At 61.4% G+C, this 21,267-nt stretch overlaps 3 protein-coding genes across 5 annotated transcripts; 2 read left to right on the top strand and 1 right to left on the bottom strand.

Moving 5' to 3' along the window:
* The first annotated feature begins 9 nt into the window (after positions 1–9).
* PLBD2 (phospholipase B domain containing 2) lies at positions 10–4,437 on the top strand. Its single transcript, XM_068208929.1, has 12 exons — positions 10–275; positions 422–515; positions 599–757; positions 1,151–1,251; positions 1,667–1,881; positions 1,955–2,049; positions 2,120–2,280; positions 2,834–2,929; positions 3,214–3,285; positions 3,385–3,537; positions 3,643–3,805; positions 3,903–4,437. Exons 1-12 carry the CDS (start codon positions 25–27, stop codon positions 4,068–4,070), a joined length of 1,728 nt encoding a protein of 575 aa, XP_068065030.1. The 5' UTR covers positions 10–24; the 3' UTR covers positions 4,071–4,437.
* A 2,388-nt stretch (positions 4,438–6,825) lies between these two features.
* Positions 6,826–8,923, top strand: SDSL (serine dehydratase like). The gene is made up of 8 exons (XM_068208936.1): positions 6,826–6,877; positions 7,118–7,303; positions 7,407–7,446; positions 7,536–7,675; positions 7,925–8,013; positions 8,091–8,318; positions 8,400–8,524; positions 8,637–8,923. Exons 2-8 carry the CDS (start codon positions 7,136–7,138, stop codon positions 8,828–8,830), a joined length of 984 nt encoding a protein of 327 aa, XP_068065037.1. The 5' UTR covers positions 6,826–6,877; positions 7,118–7,135; the 3' UTR covers positions 8,831–8,923.
* Positions 8,924–12,168: 3,245 nt separating this feature from the next.
* LHX5 (LIM homeobox 5) lies at positions 12,169–19,365 on the bottom strand. Of its 3 annotated transcripts, none has more exons than XM_068208931.1 (6): positions 19,067–19,365; positions 17,136–17,359; positions 16,421–16,606; positions 15,663–15,940; positions 14,404–14,569; positions 12,169–13,408 (listed from the first exon to the last, which is right to left on the bottom strand). In XM_068208931.1, exons 1-6 carry the CDS (start codon positions 19,237–19,239, stop codon positions 13,041–13,043), a joined length of 1,395 nt encoding a protein of 464 aa, XP_068065032.1. In that variant the 5' UTR covers positions 19,240–19,365; the 3' UTR covers positions 12,169–13,040. The 3 variants fall into 3 exon arrangements, with proteins under 3 accessions (XP_068065032.1, XP_068065033.1, XP_068065034.1); XM_068208932.1 differs by having other exon boundaries at positions 16,421–16,474; positions 19,067–19,363; XM_068208933.1 differs by lacking the exon at positions 16,421–16,606 and having other exon boundaries at positions 19,067–19,361.
* Between the last annotated feature and the right edge of the window lie 1,902 nt (positions 19,366–21,267).

Genomic DNA, 21,267 nt, shown 5'->3' with positions numbered 1-21,267 from the left:
GCCCTGCCCCTCGGTGTCCCCGCCATGGCGGCGCCGAGGGCGCTGCTGGTGGCCTCGCTGCTGTCCCCGCTGCTGTCCCCGCTGCTGTCCCCGCTGCTGTCCCCGCTGCTGTCCCCGCTGCTCTCCGCCGTCCCGGCCGCCGCAGCCCCGTCCCCGGTGCCCCGCAATGTCTCCGTGCTGCTGGAGCCCGGCTCCGAGCGGCTGCGCGTCCTCCCCGGCCGCCACCCCGCCGCCGTCGCCTGGGCCAGCCTCGATGACCGCATCCCGCACGTCGGGTATGACCCGGGCGGGACGGGACGGGACGGGACGGGACGGGGCCGCTCGGAGCCGAGCGGAGGTGGGGTGGCCGCGGGGCAGCCATGGTCGGTGGGGTGCCTCGTCCCACCCGTGTCCGTGACCCACCGTGCCCGTGTCCCCACAGCTGGGCCTTCCTGGAGGTGGCCACCAACGCCTCGTACAATGACAGCCTGCAGGCCTACGCTGCCGGGCTGGCCGAGGCTGCGGTCACCGAGCAGGTAAGGGGGGACCCTGCAGGAGCGCGTGCCGTGGCCGCCCCCCGGGCTGTCCCCCGCGGTGACAGCGCGGCCCTGTCCCCCAGCTGATGTACATGCACTGGATGAACACCATGGTGGGCTACTGCGGCCCCTTCAAGTACGAGAGCGAGTACTGCCAGAAGCTGCGCAACTACCTGGAGGCCAACCTGGCGTGGATGGAGGAGCAGATGGCGAAAGGGCACGACACCGAGTACTGGCACCAGGTGAGGATGGGGCGCCCTCTCCAGGGGAACCCCCTGGATCCTCCTGGGCCTTTAACCCAGGGGACAGTGCAGGGCAGCGAGCTGTCCCGGCCGAGCTCCAGCCAGGTCATCCTCCTTCCTGGGGTGAGTAGAGGTGACTTGTGACTTTCTCCTCGCCAGAGCCTCGCATGCTGCACTTGGGGTGCACAGGAGGTGGCTTTGTCACCCTTGGCCATGGGTGCTGCTGAGTCATGACTTTGCTGACAGTGACGCTTCCCCCCTGTGCCTCTGCAGCAGCACTGAGACCCAGCTGATCTGCTCTGTGCCCTGGGGGAATGAGGGAGCCTGTGCCCCAAAACCTCTCAGCCTGCCTCCTCGCAGGAGCCGGGTGACAGCTCTGTCCCCTGTCCCCAGGTGCGCCTGGCCCTGCTGCAGCTGAAGGGGCTGGAGGACAGCTACAACGGGCGCCTGGACTTCCCCAGGGGCAGGATCACCCTGGCACCCTTCGGCTTCCTGTAAGCTCCTTCTCAGAGGTGGGGGAGAGTGGGGGAAGGTTGTCCCAGGGTTTGGAGCGCTGTGGGGACGATTCCTGCGTGTCCAGGAACAGCCAGTTCTACTCCCAGTCTACTTTGTCCACCTTTTCTGGGCATTTGTCTTCTGCTGCTGGGGTAGGTCAGAACCAAGGCAGGTTGTCCTCTTCCCCACCCCATGGGCTAGGTGGTGGGTTCCCCCCACAGCCCCTGCCTCAGTTTCCCCACTTCTGTGCTCCCCCTTTCCTCCCTGCTCATGCTACCAGGGTGCTGCCAGCACAAGTGCCTGCACTGGGGTGTGGTGGAGATGGATGGACAGACAGACAGACAGCTCTGAGCCAGCTCAGCTCCAGGCCTGGGGCATCCTTCACCTGACATCTTGTGCCTTGCTTCCCCCCAGGCTGCTGCAGCTGGGGGGTGACCTGGAGGACCTGGAGTCTGCCCTGAACCGCTCCTCCCCTCAGCGTGTCCTGGGCTCGGGCTCCTGCTCGGCTCTGGTGAAGCTGCTGCCGGGCCAGCGGGACCTGCTGGTGGCCCACGACACCTGGAGCTCCTACCAGGCCATGCTGCGCATCGTCAAGAAGTACACGCTGCCCTTCCGCGCCTCGGCCGGCGGTGCGTGGGCTGGGCTGGGCTGGGGGGGCTGTGCCTCACACCCCCCTCCTGATGCTCTGCATCCCCCCTCCAGGCAAGTCTCAGATCCCCGGGAGCGTCCAGGTGTTCTCCTCCTACCCCGGCACCATCTTCTCCATGGATGACTTCTACATCCTCAGCAGCGGGTTGGTGAGTGGCTCTGGTCCTCAGGCACCTCTCCCCGGCCCTGCTGCCCTCCCCATCGCTCCCTGCCCTGCAGGTCACGCTGGAAACCACCATTGGGAACAACAACCCGGCCCTGTGGAAGTACCTGGAGCCCCGGGGCAGCGTCCTGGAGTGGCTGAGGAACATCGTGGCCAACCGGCTGGCCCGCAGTGGGCCCGAGTGGGCCACGGTCTTCCGACGCTTCAACAGCGGCACGTGAGTGAGGTGGGATGGGCCTGGGAGTTGGTCCTGGAGGGATGGTGGTGCCTTGTGAAGGCTGCCCTAGAACAGAGGCTAGATGGAGTTAAAGAATAAATTAGGAATTTATTAAAAGCCTCAATGGATCCACCTTGGGCAGCTCAAGAGCCCAGCCAGGGCTGCCCCCAAGACGTCCCAAAATGCACGACTGCTCACGGGGTCTCTCGCTTTTATAAGTTCTGCTCCATTGGCATATTGGAGTTCATTGTCCCATTCCAGCTTTAGCCCATGCAGTCCCATCCTGCTTGTTTTTCTCTCTTCAGCCCACGTTGTTTGTGCTCTTGGGCCTGAGATTTGGATCGTTTGTCCTTGGTCCCAAGGTAGAGAAGGAATTGTTTTGTCTAGCTACTCTGTGAAGAGAGCTCAACATCCCTTAATATGAAGCTCAGAAGTATGCACCAAAGCAGCACAGAATCTGACAAATATAAAAGCTAAAACTTAAGACATCAGTGTGATTGGATGGAGGGTGCCCAGGCTGCCAGAGGGATGCGTTCCTTGCTCTCCATGCCAGGTACAACAACCAGTGGATGGTGGTGGACTACAATGCCTTCACACCGGGCAGAGCAAGCCCGGCACCGGGCGTGCTGACAGTGCTGGAGCAGATCCCGTGAGTGGCTCCATTCCTCCCTGAGCCCCTGCTGTCTCCTCTCATCCCTGTGGGTTTGGGAAAGCCCTGAGGGTGGTGCCTGCCCAGCCCAATGGTGCCTGTCTGTGGCTAAAGGCTCTGGGGCTGCTGGTACTGAGCTGAGGATGCCCAGCAGTTCTGGCTGGGGTGGCAACCCTGCAGTGGGGACCCCCAGTATGTGTTCCCCCCAGCCCAGCATGTCTCCCACTGTCCCCAGTGGCTTTCCCCACCCCCTGCTCTGACCAGTGCTCTTCCTCCCAGCACAGGGGCCTGGTAGTGGTGGCTGATCAGACAGAGCTGCTGTACCAGCAGGGCTACTGGGCCAGCTACAACGTGCCGTGAGTGCCACCCCTCCCCGTGGCCTGCCCTGGAAAGAGGGGCAGCAATGCTCACCTTGCACCCCCTTGGTGCCAACTTGCTGGGTTCCCCCACCCCAGCTACTTCGAGGAGATCTTCAACGCCAGTGGGAACCTGGAGCTGGTGAGGAAATACGGCGACTGGTTCACCTATGACAAGAACCCTCGTGCCCAGATCTTCCGCCGGAACCAGACGCTGGTGCACGACCTGGACTCCATGATCCGCCTGATGCGGTGTGTGCTGGGCACCCCCAAACCCTCCTGTTCCCCCAAGAAATTTCCCGTGATCCAGGGCTTTTTCCATGTCTTCACCATGGCTCTGTCCCTTCCCTTCTGCAGGTCCAACAACTACCTGCAGGACCCGCTGTCACGGTGCAGGGGCTGTGACCCACCCCAGAACGCCGAGAACGCCATCTCCGCCCGCTCCGACCTCAACCCTGCCAACGGCACCTACCCCTTCCCTGCCCTGCGCCAGCGCTGCCACGGCGGCATCGACATGAAGGTGTGCCAGCCAGGCAGCCCTGGAGGGGCTCCTTCTGGGGCTGTGCAGCCCATTCCCGCTGCTGACTCGCTGCTCTGCTTTGTGTCCCCACCTGCAGGTCACCTCCTCGGGCATGGTGCCCACCTTTGGGCTGGTGGCAGTCAGCGGCCCCGCCTGGGACGACGTGCCACCCTTCCGCTGGAGCGCGTCCCCCTGTAGCTCCCTGCTCCACATGGGCCACCCCGACCTCTGGACCTTCCCCCCAGTCAAGGTCCACTGGGACTGAGCAGGCGCTGGTCCCGTCCGTCCGTCCGTCCGTGGGCGCCTGTCCTGTGGGGGATCCCTCTGTGGGGGCAGCCGGGCGTGGGGGGTCTCAGCTCTGTAGCAGCTCTCAGCTCTGTGTAACAGGGTCCCCCCTGTTCTCTCAGCCTCTCAGGGTCCTGGCTGTGCTGCACAAGCCCAGCGTGTCCCCTCCCTGCCTTGGGGCTCTCCAGGCTCTTCCCTGGGTGCTGAAGCCTGGTTTGGGGGGGCTCTTCCCAGAAAAGGGCCATCCTGGGAGGCTGGGGCTCGCCCTCAGCGCAGGCAGGAGGGCAGCGAGCTGGTTTGGCTGTGGTAAATAAAGTGCTTTGTGCTGGTGGCTGTGCTTTGCTCTCTGCTGAGGTTCTCTGGTGGCTTCTGTTAGGGTTGGGCTCACGCAGGGGTCTTGTCCCCTCCCCGTTATCAGGGCCATCTGCTTCTCTGCTGGTGGGAGGCTGTGTGCCCAGTGGGGCCGGGGCTTGTGGGGTGCAGGCTGTGAAGGCTTCTCTGCTGTGGAATGGGGGAGCCCCACTGCTCACCCCCCAGGAGTGGGACACCATCCTCATGCCTTTTGTCTTCCTTTCCTCTGGCACCTGTGTGCCCCGTCCCCAAAAACCCGCGGTGCAAAATCCTCTTAGGCAGCTCCCTTGATCCGCTCTGGCTCGTTAGGAATAACGAGGTCATTACTGGGGGATTAATGAGCTGCTCCTCGGCTGCGCTTTGAAGGCACCAGGTTCCCACCAGGGCTGGGGGCCCCTGGGGGCTGCGGGGGGGTGGGAGGGAGCAGCTCTGGGCAGTTGGGGTGCTGGCACCCCAAAAGCTGGGATGGGTGCCCTGGGGAAGCTGGGGTGTCTGTACCCCGCTGTGCTGGGACAGAGTGCAGGTGAGTTGGAGATGGCAGAGCCTGTGTCCCCTCGTGTCCCCATGGTGTGTAGGCTACTGTGGAAGGGGGGGCTGCTTTTGGGCTCCCTGTGCCTCAGTTTCCCCAGACAGATCACTGCCACTGGGTGAGGGAGCAGCAAGGAGGAACAGGGCATGCTGGAAATGCCACGGTGTTGCTGATTCCCTTTTTTGTTTCCTTAAAAGTGGAAAAACAAAAAGTTGTTAAATGCCATCCCAGCTGATGCCAGTGTCGGCCAAGGGAAGTAACCAGGTGACAGCCTGGCATGCCTTCCTCATGGCAGGGATGGAGCCAAAGGGGAGCAGAAGAGGCACAAGGAGGTGGGCATGGGGTGGAAAGGGACCCTGGAGCACCCCAGGAAATGTGGTGTCCTCCCAAGGGGGTCTCCGGCCTCATCCCTGTGAGCTGGGGGACGCTTTTTGCACCCCTTTCCAGCTCCAGCTGCTGTCCCACCCTCATGGAAGTGGCTGCAGTCTCTGCCTACTGTGAGGTGGGGGGGGGTCACTCCAAAGGCCCCCAGAGGGGCTGGAGCTGTGTCCCCCCCGATGCCCCCATTCAAGAAATCCTCCTCATTGCCCTCCTTTCCAGGCCCCCGTGTCCCAAAAGCAGCGTGGCTCTGCAGAAGGGCGGTGCTATGCTCTGTGCTGCTCTCTCGGGAGCCCGGGGAGGGTGTGGGAAGCAGGGATGTTTTGTTGGCACCAAAAATCAGCCCCATGAGGAGCAGGGCAGCCCCAGAGCTCTCCCCCTGCTCGCTGCCTGCCAGCAGTGGTGCTCTGGGGGGTTTTGCAGCACAGTTTGGGTCAGGGCACTGAAATCCCATATTGTGGTTTCAGTGCTGTGTGCCTGGCACTGGGGCAGAACTGGGCACAGTGTGGGGTTCCCAGTGCACCCTGTTTGGGGTGTGTTGGATCCAGTGCAGTGTCCCCTCCTCGGGACTCCTTGTGCCCTCTGCTTCCAGGCTGCTTCAGCTTGGCCACAGCAACAGAGGAACCTCCTGCGGCTGCGGGGCTGCGCGCCAGGGCTGCCCTTCCTCCAGATTCCACCTTCCTCCTCCTCCCTGCCTGCTGTGGACAGAACCAGCCCCTCAGAGCAGAGGTATGGCTTTTACCCTGGGGGTGTCACCAGGGCTGGGTGACAAGGAAGGGTCCCAGAGGAAGGGAGGGGGCTCTGCCTGCTTTGCCTGGGGGCTGCTGGACCTTGGGTCTGGGCCAGCCTCTGGCTGGGTCACTTGGGACAGCTCCTCTCTAAGGGATCTTTGTCCGTGGGGTGCCCAGCATGGCCAACTGGAGCGGGGGGGCTCGTCCCGGGGGTCTCCCCCAGCTGGAGGGGCTGAGCCCCCCTGGGATGGGAACCTTGGAGAGGATTGAAGGGCAGCCATGGGGCGGGGGCTTGGCAGGGTGAGCAGAGGGGTGTGATGGCTCTTTTGGAGGCAATGAGAGGTGTCTTGGCTGGGGTTTTGGGGTGTGCAGGCTGCCCTGGCTACACCAGGGGTTCAGGGGTAAAATCCTAAAATCTGCTGGTACATGTTTTTGTCCTGACCAATTAATACCCAGTGCAAACCCTTGAGGGCCCCCAAAATAATTTGTGAGCTGCCTTTCCTCTTCCCCCATCTCCTGGGAGCCCACATCTCATCTCCCGGGCATGTGAGATCTGGCTGCTGGGATCTGGCTGGCGGGGCCACACGTGTTTGTCCCTGCGGGTGACCCGGCAGTGTGCCCAGCCATGCCCGGCCGCCCTGGGCAGCAGCGCAGCCTGTAAAACCCACCCAGGGCTGAGCAAACAGCAAACAGCCAGGGCAGTGTCCGACCTTTGCCCCTTGCCCGGCCACCTGGGGACACCGGCACGGCCCCTCGGACGTCACCGCTCCCTCTGGTGTCGCGCAGGCTTGGCAGTGGGTGAGGACACGCCGCGAGGTCCCACGGCCACCAGGTAATGCCCAGCCCGGGTTACAGGACAGGCTGTGCACGGGCACCTGGGGACCACGAGGATGGAGGAGGGGGTGGCACAGCCTGTCCTGGGATCTTCCAGGGAGAGCTGCTGCATCCTAGAGATGGGAGGGGACACTGGGGACAGCCCTGTCCCTGCCGGTGCTCCTGTGGGGAGCAGCTGGTGACTCCACCGCCTCTCCCTGGCAGAGCATCCGTTGTCAGGCCATGGCAGCCCAGCCAGTCGGGGGCCAGAACCCCTTCCACGTCGTTTCACCCGTCCTGGAGAGCCTGTCCCTCTCCAAGGCCGTGGGCACCAAGGTCTTCATGAAGCTGGAGAACGTCCAGCCCTCGGGATCCTTCAAGATCCGGGGCATCGGGCACCTGTGCCAGGATGTGAGTGTGGGTGCGGTGTGTGCAGGGGGCTGCTCCTGCCCTCATGGGGGGCACCGTGGGGGGACACAGCCGTCCCCTCCCCTCTTTCTCTCCTGCCTTTCAGGCTGCCAAGAAGGGCTGCCGCCACTTCGTCTGCTCCTCGGGTAACTGCATCCCGAGCTGGGGGGGCGCTCCTGAGGAATCTGGGGATGTGCAGGGGGTCGAGCCCTGGCTGAGCCCTTCCTTTGCCCAGGAGGGAACGCGGGTCTGGCAGCAGCGTACGCAGCCCAGAAGCTGGGGGTGCCCATCACCGTGGTGGTCCCCAGCAGCAGCGGCCCCACCCCCGTGCGCAAACTGGAGGAACTGGGGGCGACAGTCGAGGTCTACGGCAAGGTACCCCCAAAAGTGGGGTCTGGGGGGTCCAGAGGGGGCTGGGCCTGACCTCAGCTGCTCATTGGTGCTTGGCAAACCCCATCCCGAAATGTCCCCCTCCTGCATCCCCTGCACCCCAACATCACAGCAGGGTCACCCTGGGAACCCTCACTCGTTCTGGTGTCCCCCAGCCCCGCAGGGACAAGGGACCCATCCCGGGGTTGTTAGGGCTCTGTGGAGCCCTGCTGAGCGCCCCCTTGCCCCACCCAGGTGTGGGATGATGCCAACAGCAGAGCCCAGGAGCTGGCTAAGACAGAGGGCTGGGTCAGCATCCCCCCGTTCGATCACCCCTTGGTGTGGTGAGTGCTGCCCCGGTCCCCGTCCCCGGGATCCAGGGGAGCCCCCAGGCTGCATCCTCCTGCCCCCACCCCTGCAGGGAGGGTCACGCCAGCCTGGTCCGGGAGCTGAAGGACTCTCTGGAGGCCAAACCAGGTGCCATCGTGGTGGCGGTGGGTGGCGGGGGGCTGCTGGCCGGTGTCGTGGCCGGCTTGCAGCAGGTGGGCTGGCAGGATGTCCCCATCGTCGCCGCCGAGACCCTGGGAGCTCACAGCTTCCACGAGGCGCTCAAAGCCGGCCGGCTGGTCACCCTGCCCGACATCACCAGGTGAGCAGCCACGCGTGCAGCGAGCTGGCAGGGCTCGCCGAGGCGTCCTCGCCTTGACCGCCTTGTCCCCGGCTGTCCCAGCGTGGCCACGTGCCTGGGAGCCAAGACGGTGGCGGCGCGGGCGCTGGAGTGTGCCCGGGAGTGCCAGGTGCTCTCGCAGGTGGTGGAGGACGCGGAGGCCGTGCGGGCTGTGGAGCAGTTCCTGGGTGAGCGGGGTGACGGGGCCACCGCCGGGCTCCGCGGGCCGCGGGGGACGGGGGGCCGGGCGAGCTGCCGCTCCGTGGGTGCGCCACTGTCGCCCTGCTCCGGTGCCCGCAGATGACGAGCGGATGCTGGTGGAGCCGGCGTGCGGGGCCCCCCTGGCCGTGCTCTACTCGGGGCGGCTGCAGCGGCTGCAGAGCGAGGGGCGGCTGCGGAGCCCGCTGCGCTCCGTGCTGCTCGTGCTGTGCGGCGGCAGCAACATCCACACGGCCCAGCTGCGGGCCCTGAAGAGCCGGCTGGGGCTGCAGTGACACCCGCGCCGGGCACGGGATGTGACAGAGCCCGCCTGGCACGCTCTGCTTGCCTTCCTTCCCAAAGAACCAAAATAAAGCTTGGGGACGTGGCGCCGGGCTCCTCACGCAGCCTTTTGCAGCACGCAGCACCCATGCGGGGATGGGGAAACTGAGGCACGGGGGTCGCACTGCAGGCAGGGTGGTGCCTGTGCCGAGGGCGGGACTGGGGCCCGCACATCCCGCTTTTCCCCTGGGACATGCCAGGTATTCTCCTTGCAACCCTCCGCCCCCCTCTCCTCCCTCCCCCTGCTCCTCCCCAGGCTGTTCGGGCTGCAGCTCCCCACCTCAATTAGCAAGCGCTCCCTCTCTGACTAATTACTTTGCTACTGTCTTTATGCATTATTATTGTAATGATTATTAATTATTACAATCCTCTCCCGTTCCTGCCACATTGGCTGTGGCCAGACGAGAACAACGCTCTTGATACGGTGATTTATCCACGGGAATCCCCGGCCGGGTTTAACACCTGCGGGCTCCGAGGTGCTCTAACATGTGGAGGGGATATACCCCGTCCTAGACCCGCTAAGATCCCTTTTCCCTCCCATCCCACTCTTTTTCCCGTTCTCCCTTTTCCCCAGGCTTTCCTGCTCTCCCACATTTCCACTCTCTAGCGCTGTGTTTGCTTTTAGCCCTTTGCTGTGGCGCCGCCTGGGGTATTTTTTGTGTCCTCCCAACATTTCTCCTCTCTCCTTCTTCCCCTGCCGGGTGATGCGGGTTTTGCTCCTGCTGGTGCTCCCCAGCCCCACCTGGTTTCCCTGCTGAGCCTGTGCCCTGTGATGCTGGGCAGGGAGAGAAGCCTTTTGCTGCCCCTAAACCCCTCTCATCCTCCTCCCTTTTGGAGCAGAAGGTGTCAGCCCCAGGAGCAGCTCACCACATCCCCCCACAAAGCCTCCTCCCCTGACCTGGCTGCCAACCCCCCGGAAACCCCTCCCTGCCCTCAGCCCCGTGGCCCTGTACCTCCCACCGGCCAGGCCACCTTCCCAGGTGCTTCGTGGAGGCCAAACCCCCATAAATCAAAACTCTGCCACTCCATCGTGAGCAATATCTTATGTAAAAAGGTGTTTCCAGGGAGCACCAAAGGCTGGAGAATCCTATTACGAGGTACACTATTAATTATAAGGAGTCAGCCCAACCTACTCCAGCTATTTTTTATCCCAGGCCCAAAACCTGATTACTTTCCACCTTCTGCAGACGTTCCACCTTTGGGAAAAAAAAAAAAAGTCAAGAAGGTCAGGAGAAGGAAAAAAACCCAAACTGAATAGCATTGGTGTTTGCCCAACAGCTTTTAAAAAGGAATTTATTCCCGTGATTCTGCTCGGGTGGGTGGTCAGGGCAGTCAGGAGCTCACGATGGGGATTCCTCAGCACAGAAGGGTCATTGCTGGTGGTGGCATGGGCGTGACTGTGGGGTTTGGGGTGACCCAGCAGGGAGCTTTTCCCCTCCTCGCCTTCAGGAGGGGGCACTTGGCCTTTGGGTGCCAGCTGGGGGCTTTGGATGTCCCTGGCAGGGATGTGAGATGCAGGGTGGAGGTGACACCCCTAAGGGGTGGCAGGAGACAGGCAGGAATCCTGAGTGCTGCTGCCTTCCTGGGACCTCTGGGGTGATGGGGACCCCGGGTTTGGCTTCTGCAGAGCTCCTCTGTGCCAGGGAATTATTCCCTGGGATCTTCCCTGCTTTGATGGCTGCTCCTGCCGAGTCCCATCCTCCTGTGAGCCCCCAGCCTGGGAGGTGGCAGCTTGGAGCATCATCTCCAATCCCTCCTGCAGCCTCTTCTGTCCAGATCTCACAGATGGGGTGTCCCAGCAGCCTAAAAACAACCTCTGTGCCTTGAATTTCGAAATAATAATAATAATAATATGAATAGTATGAATAATACTAATAGCAACCAGTGTTCACCCAGTGATTGACCATTTCATACTCCTCAAAATGATGCTGTGAGTGGGTTATTTACCACCACATTGCCCTGTCTTTATGAAAATTCCCCATTACCTGCTAACACCGACAACCTGGAAGTGCTGGAGCCCAGGGGAGCAGCCAGTTTTGCTTCTGCCTCAGTTTCCCCTTTAGGGAAAAGGGGAGAAGGTGTTTTTCTTGAGGGGTGAGGGAACTGCAGGGTCTGTGCTGGCCCCAGCTCCTGGCTGAGGGCTCGCTCGGGGCTCAGTGTGGCTCGTTGGCCACTCCGTTATTAATGCCAGTAATGGCATAGGAAGGATAAATTCCACCACTTGGCTGAACAGAGAAAATATGCAGAGATGTGGCTGGCTTTCCATAAATCATCGGTGCTCCGTGCTACAACGGAGCCAGGACTTAAAATTCAGGTCAGGAGAGAGGGACTCTCGTAAGCCAGCAAGGGAAGGTAATTTATTCTGTTTATATCGTTTTACTGCAAGAAAAAGAGCGGGGGGGGTGGGGGTGGGGGGGCGAAAAACTCTGCCATGATTTTGCATTTTAAATATTAGTTCAGAGCTGCAGCCAGCCTGGGACTTTTTATTTTTATATCTCAAGGGATAGAAAGCAGGAGAGAAGGGGAGTGCACTGGGGTGCTGGGGAGGAGATCCTCCCCCCTCCTGGCACCAGGATGCCCAGGGAAAATGGGGCAAAAGCTGCTGATGGCACTGCTGAACCCCCACTTGGGTTGTCCCCCCCCAGCTGACCGCCGAGGCTGCCCCTTGGAGCTGCTCTGCCAGCAGGGCTGCAGGTGCCCCTGGGCTGCTCTGGGAGGGTCTTGGGTGCCCCCCAGGAGAAAGAAACTGCATTGTGCTGTGTGCTGTGGGGGAAGGGGCTGAGCTGGGCAATGTGCCCCTTCCCAGTGCCACGGAGCTGTGGGACTGGGGGAACTGGGGAGCGCTGGGGTGCGGGGTGGGGGATGCAGCAGCATCACCTTGTCCAGGTGCACATCGCTCACCCAGGGCAGCCGTGGGAGGTGCTCCCCCAGAGCCCACGCAGGGCTGGGGGACAGTGGGGGAGCCCGGGCAGCATTTCTCACGGGTTTGTGTTAAAACGAATTGAAATAAAATAAAATGAAAGGGACCAGGTGACCGAACAGTAGGTAACTAAAAGGTTTTTTATTCACATTGAACAACAAGAGCCATTCACACTAACAGCCTCCGCAAGAGGCAGCGGGGACAGGAAACCCACGACGCTTTCAGAAAACAACTTTTTTCTTTCCTTTTCCATTCTCCTTCCTTTTATTCCCCCCCTCTCTCTATGCTCTCACCCCCCCCTCCCCGGTGCCATCCCCTCCCTGCCTTCAAAATAGAAAAATTCGGAGCCTCCGATGACTAAAGTACAATAAATAATCAGTAAACACAAAAACATACTTTATTTGTTTCTCCTTTATACAAAATAAAGAAACTAGAAGCAAAAACTATAATACATCCTTAAACTGGCGGAGCCTCTGGGAATCGTTGGGGTGGGACTCGGCGTCGAGGCTCGGGTGAAATTTCTGCTGCTGTGGTTGGGTTGGTTTAGTTCTGGGGTTTATTGTTTGTTTGGGGCTTTATTTTGTTGTTGTTGTTTCAGTTGTGTTTTTTTTTTCCTGTTTCTGCCTCTTTCTGGTGCCTGTTCCACCACGTGGGAGCCCAATCTCAGCCAGTCACTGGGGCAGCCCCGGGCCTGGCCCCGCACAGCCCCCTCCTCCCCACCGCCAAAAACCGGGTCCAAACCCACCTTCTCCTCGGGGGTGAAACGGGAACAATAAAAATGAGGGCAGGGAGGGGCCACGCGGGGGGTTATTCCTGCTATTCCCCATTCCCCCCTTTCCTGTGGTAGGGGTAATTAAAAAGGTTGCTAATTAGCAGGGGGAGCCCTGCCGCAGCCCCCTCCCCCGGTGCCGCCGGGGCGGTGGGACCCGTGTCCAGGCGAGTTCAGCTTTGGTCCGAGAGGCGCTGGTCCCGCCGCCGGCGGGGTCTGCAGGGCTGGGCACCTTTCCTTGCCCCCACAAAAGTGTCGGGGGGAAGGTGCCGGGAGGGGGGAGGTAGCGGGGTGGCCCCAAGCCCCCGGGCGGGGCGGGGATGGGGAGGACGGGCGGATGCCGGGATGCGTTTTGGCATCTGCGGGGGGGGCTTTACTGGCCCCTGCTGCGGGGCGAGGAGGGGGACACGCGTGGGCTGGGGGGACCAGGGGGGGTTTCCCCCTGCGCACACGCACACGCGTGCCCAGGCCAGGCCTACCACACCGCCGCCTCGCTGAGCTCCGGGTTGGGGTGCGACAGAGCCCCGCTGTAGCCGCTATTGCTGGACATGGAGAAGGGCGGGCTGGGCCCCCCGCTGAAGACCTCCCCCGGGATGGGGTGCAGCGAGCCGGTCATCCCCGGCTCGGGGCTGGGGGTGTCGGGGTGCGAGATCATATCCGTGTACCTTTGGTTTTCTGAGGAGTGGTGTCCGCTTAGGGGGGGCTCCAAGGGTCCCAGGGGTGTGGAGCCGGGTCCTGAGTTCTGAAGGTAGCTGGAGTCGGCCGGGGACTGGGCTTGGGAGGGCGGCCCGTGGGGGAAAAAGTCATAGTTGCCTCCCGGCCCGTAGTAGTCACCTTGGTAATCTGTGGGGAGGGAGGGAAAAAGGATGGATCTGGTCTCCTGGAGCTAAAAACCACCCGAAATCCTGCTGCGCCCCAAACCCTTGTTGTCCCCTCCAAAAACGCCCTGCGCTGTCCCCTCCAAAACGCTCTGCTGTCTCCCAAGGAGCGACCCAAAGGGCGGGTTGGATTTAAATCCAACCTGAGAGGAATGAGCCCGTCCTAAGAGCTGCACTGCCAATCATCCTCTCTTTGCCCAGCCTGGAGTGAGGGAGGGCAGGGAATCCGGGCTGGGAGAGGTGAGGGGCCGGGAAATAGGCTCAGTTTAGTACTTAATTAATGGGGGGGGGGGGGGGGGGGGGAAAGAACATGCATATATTTATGTATATGTATATAAAAAGGGAATGGGGGAAATAGAGATATGAAAAGGATGGGCAAAAATAAACATAAAACGGGAAAATGTATATAATGGGAAAATACATATGCACATTGCAGAAATTATATATAATAGGAAAAAATGCATTAAAAATACATATAATGTGGAATTCATATATGTGTTTAAGCAGCTTGGAAGGGATCTAGAAACTAACTGCAGGGCAACAAGGGGTGCCTGGGAAGCCCCTGATCAGATGGGAGGCTTTGAAAATGCAGCTTTTGGGGGGGCTCTGCGGGGAGCTGGGGGAGAGGGGAGGCGCGGGGCCGCCCCGCTGCGCCCATCCCGTCCCGTCGGGGCAGCGGGGGGCGGCCGGCCCGCACTGACCTTCCATATGCTGCGGGCCCGGGAGGTAATTGGAACAAATGCGGCCTGAAAGGGGGACAAAAGCCCCGCAGCTGGGGCTTTGTTCGCGGGAGAGGGGCCCCGCAATGCCGGGGGGGGGGGGGGGCGTGGGGGTGCGTGGAGCCGGCTCTGCGTGTGCGCGGCTGCGGGCACGCGTGTGTGCATGGGCGGAGGAAAACGGGATGGGAGGAACAAAGGGCGAGAGTGGGGACAGGGCAGGACCCCGCGGGCCGTCCCTCACCTCCGTAGTACGTGTAGGGCGTGGAGCCGAGCATCTCGGACTCGTCGAGGCGGCCGCCGAGGGGCCGCATCCTGCGGGGGCTGCGGAAGAACGCGTGCCGGCGGGCGCCCAGCGCGCTCAGCTGCTTCATCCGCCGCTCCTTCGACCGACGGTTCTGGAACCACACCTGTGGCCGGGCTGGTGTCAGTGCCCACCGCGGATGGGCGAGTAGGGACCCCTCTGGGTCAACGACATCCCGTCCCCAAAGTCTGCGCGGGGAAATCTTGCACCCACAGGGGTTTTCCAATATCTGTTGTTTTTTTTGTTTGTTTGTTTGTTTTTTTTTTTTACTAACAGCGACCCCCCCTTCCTTTTGCTGCTGCCTCAAAAAGTACATGGGGACACCGCACCCCACAAATAACCAGGTTATTTAAAACCCTGCCCCTCCTTCCCCCAGCTGCACATCCTCAGCCTCTCTGTCCCGGCAGGTGGAAAATGCAGGAGGGGGAAATTTCCCCTATGGACAGGGGAAAGAAGGGAGAAAACTTGGGAAGGAAAAAGGCGATAGGACTCTGGATCATGGCAGAACCAGGCAGAAAACGGGGAGCAGGGGGATGAGCACCTGCGGCAGCAGGCAAGGATTCAGAACAGCCGGCGATGAGGATGGGAATAAAAGGGAAAGGGGGGATGTGGCCGCCTCTCCACGGGCATTGCTTCTTCTGAACCGCACGCCTCAGCAGCCTGGTGGGGCGTCTGGATTATTGTCTCATTCCCCCAGGGATGGGGCAGCTCAGGGGTACGAGCACAGCGCTCTCCTGCGGGACTTGTGCTCCCCTCTGCCAGGAGCCGGGAATCGCAGCTCCGCTACCGGCAAAGCCGGAGAGTCCTCCCCTATTAATGCCTCTATTAAAGCCCATTAATCCCTACATTTCCGCAGGGATTTTCTTCACGGGGGCAGTGCGGTGAGGAAGTGCCGGCTGCCTGCAGAGCGCGATGGATGCTCCTCGCTTCCGCAAGGCTGGAGCATCCATCTCCCGGCACGCCGGGGATCCTGCTCGGCCCCGCGCAAAACCTCGTGGTTTGGGAACGGGTTTCCTCCCTTCCCATGGCTAGGGGATCCCCGCTCACCCACGGGAGAGTGGGGTGGCTGCAGGGCTGGGCCTGAGGTGGCGCTGGCAGGGGACAAATGGGCTTTGCCAGTTCCCACTCCCACAGCCTCGAAGCGTCCGGGCTCCAGCGGGACCCGCTGTCCTCCCCCGCGGTGGGCTGGGCTGTCCTACCTGGATGACTCTCATGTTGAGGCCGGTCTCCTGGGCCAGCTGCTCCCGGATGTGGCGAGTGGGTTTGGGGGTGGCGGCGAAGGCAGCTTTGAGGGTCTCCAGCTGCTTGGCTTTAATGGTGGTGCGGGGCCCCCTCCGCTTGGTGCCCGAGTTCTGCTCCTCGTTCTCGTTGTTGGTGGTCTCCTTGTCCGAGGAGGTCGAGTTGTCCGTTTCCTTGGTGTCGTCCTGCATGGGGTCCTGGAGATCCGGGGACAAACTCCTGTCTGTACATGAGGACACTGTAAAGGAGACCCAGAGAGGAAAGGGGGGGGTGGATGACTTAGGGGAGAGATTTACCCCCCTCTCCTCTGTCCTCCCCGGCCCTCCTGCTTTCCAGGAGAGGGTCTGGGGGGTGCTGGAGAGCAGCAAGGGGTGCAGAGGCCTCTGCCCCCCTGGTTCCCCTAAAGCATCGCCCCCCCAACACCACGCGGAGCTCCGGGCAGGCGCCGCCCGCTCCAGCCCTGTGCACCGTGTCGTGCCGGCGGGGGGAGCTGGGGAGGGGGTGACCCCCAGGCCCTCCGCTGCCCCCCACGCTCCCCCTCTACTCCCCGTGCCGGGAAGCGGGATGCGCCGCTGGGAAAAAAGCAAACCGGTCCCTGTCGAGGTTTTGGGAGTCTCCCGGTCGCTGCCTCGAGCCTGGCTCTCCCCCCGCCCCCAGCCACCGTGTTCCCCCCGGGGACCCTGCAGCCAGCACCCCCCCAAGGCCAAGCTCTACTCGCCTCGCTCACAGCAGCGGCCCCACTGACTGGCGTGGCAGGATCCGGCCCCGGGTGCTGGACGGAGAGAGAGCCCACGGAAGGGGGTGAGCAGGGGCGCCCGGCATGGCTGGGACAGCAGGAGGGGGCCTGGCCCTGCTCTCCTGACGCAGAGACAGCTTCCAAGGAAGTCAAATGGGAGCTTTGCCTCTGGGTGAAAGGAGGCGAAGGATCAGGCCCACGGCGCGGGGGGACCGGGCACACTCGCAGGGGGGGCTCTGGGGAGTGAGGGGCTCCCAAGGCAGCCCTTGGGGGGATCGTGGCTCCCCCCGCCCCGCAGCCCCGCTGCCGCAGGGGCCGAGGCTGGAGCGGGGATCTCATCCCACGCGTGTCCGCGTCCCACGTAGGGGTGTCACGGAGGCTTGCACCCCGTTCCAAGCCTTTCACCCCACATCACTCCCTCCCCCGGCGGATCAACTGGCTGCGGGGTGCAGCCCCTCATCCCACAAAGCCAAACCTCCTGCCCGGCCGGAGGTGCCTCCACCGGGAGGTACCGGCAGCTCGGGGCTTGTGCCGGCTCTCTCGGCGCTGCCCCTCGGGCCGGTGCCGGTGGCAGGGATTACCGGGGGGTCGGGCTGGCCGCGGGGTGCAGCCCCTCACCCCACAAATCCAAACCTCCTGCCCGGCGGGAGGAACCGACGGCGAGAACGGAGCGGTGGGCGGGCTGAGCCGCTCGTACCTGAGTTGAGGCTGCCTTCCTTCAAACTGGGAGAGTTCAAATAATCCTCTTTGCAAACAAATTTGTTTTCGTCGATGATATAGAGTTCCTCGCCCGTGGAGAGCTGCTTGTTGCAGACCATGCAGGTGAAACAGTTCAGGTGAAAGACTTTATTCCGGGCTTTCCGGACGAGGTCGCTGGGAGAGATCCCTTGGGAGCAGCCGGCGCATTTGGTACCAAACCTCCTGGGAAGGGGGAGAAAAGCAAGAGCTGGAGCCCCGGCAAAGATGGGCTGCGGCGGGGCTGTGTGTGCGCTGTACCGAACCCCGCTCCTCCAACCCCACCGCGGGAGCCCTGGGCCTCCAGCACGTCCCGATGGAAGATCTGGGGGAACAGGCGAACCGCGCCTTTGGGGCGAGGATGAGGAGAGCCTTCATCCCCGCGCAGCCCTGGCGCTGGGCTGCGGGCACAGCGCGAGTTTGGGGTGTCCCCACCCGCGGGGGACACGCACGAGCATCCTCGCCCCGATTTGGCTCCAGAAGGGACGCGCGGGAGGGGAGAGCGGCCAGGGGTCCCCGCCGCACTCCGCGGGGCAGGATTTCGTTTCAGCCGGTGCCTCCCGGGAGGGGAACGCGGGGCTCCGGCCCGAAAATCCCGTGGGGAAAACGGGGCTGATCACGGCCAGAGAGACGGAAAAAAGGAGCTGTGGGTGCGGGGACCAGAACAACGGGCGGCGGAGGAGGGAGCGTCCCGTAGTCCCAAGCCCCGCATCCGGTCCCCAGCCCGTCCCGCTCTCCCGAGGGGGAATTTTTTCAGGTCGGGAAGAGTGCTTTGTAAATCTCTCTTCCTTCCCAGAGCGGGTCTGTGTTTAGGTGTGTTCTTGGATTTTTTTCCCCCAAGGAGATTAATTAAAAAAAAAAAAAAAAATCCAGGGAATCCGATCCGAATCGGAACCATCTCCCAAGGGGAAAAAAAAAAAAAGTAAGAGACAAAACCAAACCCTGCCACAAATCCCACAAAACAAAACCCAAATCCCCACAAAAAAACCAACAGCAAGAACAAAACATAAAACCCATAGAAAAATAAAACAACAAAAAAATTCCAACAAAGCCCCCCCAACCAACCGAACAAACAAAACAGAAAATTATACAAGGAAAAAAAAACACAAACAAACAAGCAAAAAATAAAACCAACCCCCCAAAAAAAAAAAAAAAAAAAACCGCCACAGAAACAAAAAAACCTGCCCGCAGAACAGGGAGCAGGGGCTGTCCCCGAGGTCCCCGGGGGCTGCCAGGCCTCGGGGCGCCCACGCAGGGTCCCCCCTTTCCCCCTCGGGCCGCGGCACAACTCGTGCCCGTGTCGCTGCTCGCCGTGACGTTGATGTAGTGCGAGCATTAGGAGTCATAAGTCACGGCCCCCCCTTTGCCACGCCGGCCCCTAATTCCCTCCCGGCACCTTATCGCGGTCATTAGGGGCGTTTAAGGTGCGGGGCCCCCCCGGTGGGGGCGGTTTTGGGCACGGTCTTCACCGGGGCCTGCGGTGCCGGGAGGGGAGCTCGGGGCGCCAGGCCGGGCCGGGAGCGGGGCGCACCGCGGCTCCCCCGCTGCCCACCGGGGCCTGACGCGACGGGGCGGGCGGTGGCACCGGACGGGGCTGAGGGGGAAGGTGGTGGGGAGATGGGGAGGGGGGCACAGCCTCGCCGCCCCCACCTCGTGCTGCAGCGGCGGCCGCAGCGCAGCCGCCGGGTCCCCCCGGGGCTTCCCCGGGCCGGGGGCTGCTCCCGGCGGCGCCGCGGGGCAGGGGCGGTGCGGAGCCCCGGCAGGGAGGGACCGGAGGGGGACCCCCCTGAGCTCCCCAAAACTCCGGGGACACCCCAGGGAGGCAGGGGAGGCCGGGCGCGATGAGGAGCTCCGCACCCTCCTCTCCCCGCTGGGGTGGGGGTGAGGACTCACCTGAAAAAGTCATTTTTGCAGTAGAGTTTCCCTTCCCTGGAGAAGCATTTCTCGGTCAGGTTGCACTTGCACTCGCAGCACTGGACGCATTTGATGTGCCATGCCCTGTCCAAGACGTTCAGTAGGAACCGGTCCAAAATCGGCCTCTCGCAGCCCGCACAATGCACCATCATAACCTCCGCCGGGGGATGGAGACGCTCAAAAGGAGAAGCCAGCCCCGCGCCGGCACACGGCGGCGGCAAAAAAGGGAAAGAAACCAAAAACCAAACAAAAAAAAACCCAAAACAAACAAACAAACAAACAAAAAGCAGGGGAAAATAATGCAAAAATAAAATAAAATAGAAAAAAGGCAGGAAAAAATTAAAATCAAATGAAATTAAATGAAAAGAGATCAAATAAATTAAAATGGAATAAAATAAAGGAGAATAAAAAATAAAAACCAAAAGAAAATAAAATTGAACGAAATAAAATAAAAATTAACAGAATATAGAAGAAGGAATAACAAAAAATTCAGGGGAGGGCAGCGGGGCGGCTGTCAAGTTCTTCCCCCTCTTCTCTCCAGAGCCTCGACGACGGCAGGGAAAAAACGATGCCCCCCCCAAGAATAATCCAAACCACCCCCGAGAAATAAGAATAACAATAATACTAAACACCCCCCCAAATCGCCCTCCGGTGCTGGCGGAGCGGCCCGGGAGCCGGCGGAGCGGCGGCCGCGCTGCTGGCGGGCTCTGCGGCAGCGGGCGCGGCGGGAGGGGTGCATGAACCCCCCCCTGCAGCCGGCAGCCCCGGTGCCTCGCTGTGCTCCGCCGCCGCCGCGCCGCCACTCTCATGCTGTCCCCATCGCCAGCTTTGTCCCCCGCCTTAGTAATTCGCGCATCCTTATTCAGATTTGGTGACGCCGAGGGCCGCGTCAGCCGGGATGCGGCCAATGGGAGGGCGGGAACCATGGCAACCTCTTAATTTATAGCATATCTAAATTGGCTCCAGCCTTGTGCTTGGCACAGAGGGAAAAAAACAACGCGCCTCTATTGTTGAGGGTGGCTTGTACCTGGGCCGCGAAGTGAGTACGCACCTGGCTGGGGGGCCGGGGGGGGCAAGGCCGAAAAAGCGCTGGCCCACCGTTTTTCCTTTAATTTTAATTTTAATTTGCATTCATTTCTTTTTCAAGGCATGCTCGGGGAGGAGTTGGGGGGTCCCGACTTGCTCAGGGCGAGAGCCTCACCTGGTTTTGGGCGGTTTATATTTGTTTTGCGCAAGGGGAAGAGAGGCTTTTGTCTGGAAGAGCAACAAGTGGGAAAAAGAAGAGGGGGGGATTTATTTGGGAGGGGGGAGGGGTTGGTGGGGATGGGGAGGAGGCCGGGGGCTCCTTCCCGCAGCGGAGCGGGATGAAAAGTTCCCCCGGAGGTATGCGGCCCCCCCGAACACCCCGGGCTTTGTCCCCCGGGCCCGCCGCCCCCTCGGCCCTTCCCCGCTGCCGCCGGGGGGAGCGGGGCCGGGGCGTCCCGGGGGGCGGCGGCCGCTCCCCCTCCCACACTGAGATTTCTCTTTAATTCCAGGTGCGGCGGAGCTGAGACCCCGCGGGAGGGACGGGGCAGCAGCGGCTCCGGCCTGGGGTCAGGGGGTTTGGGGAGGAAGATCCAGCCCGGGGCCGGCAGGTCTGCCTCCGTTCCCCGGGGGTTTCGGGAGGGGACGAGGCAGCCCTGGGGTCCGGCCGTGCGGGGAGGAGGAGGAAAGCGGCGGGGCAAGTGAAGGCCGAACCTTCCTTCTCATTCCCCGTCGTTTCCTCTAGCCAAAATCCCTGTATTTTTATATTAAAAAAAAAAAAATATATATATATATATAAAATTATTTTCCCTAGCTCCGGCCCGAAATAACCCGTGGCTATGGAGCTTCCTGGTGCTGAGAAATGCTCCTCGTTGAGGCAAAAAAAAAAAAAAAACAAAACAAAGAACAAACCCAAAACCCCCAAACAACAACAACAAAAAAAAAACATCCAGGAAAGCTCCACGTCAAAATTCCAACAAATCCTCCACGGCACGAGGGCATCGGCGGGAAGTGGAGCAGGTTTTGTGTGTAGGGATGTGTGCGGAGAGAGGGAGAATCAAAGTAAGAAAATACACAGAGAGAAGAAATGCGGGGAGGAAAAATATAAGAGAAGGAAAAGGGAAATAAAAAGAGAAAAAGCGCAGGAGGAAAAGGAG

Source organism: Anomalospiza imberbis, chromosome 18 (genome assembly GCF_031753505.1).
Source record: "Anomalospiza imberbis isolate Cuckoo-Finch-1a 21T00152 chromosome 18, ASM3175350v1, whole genome shotgun sequence".
Taxonomy (NCBI): domain Eukaryota; kingdom Metazoa; phylum Chordata; class Aves; order Passeriformes; family Viduidae; genus Anomalospiza; species Anomalospiza imberbis.
This window is presented reverse-complemented; position numbering and strand designations above follow the sequence as displayed.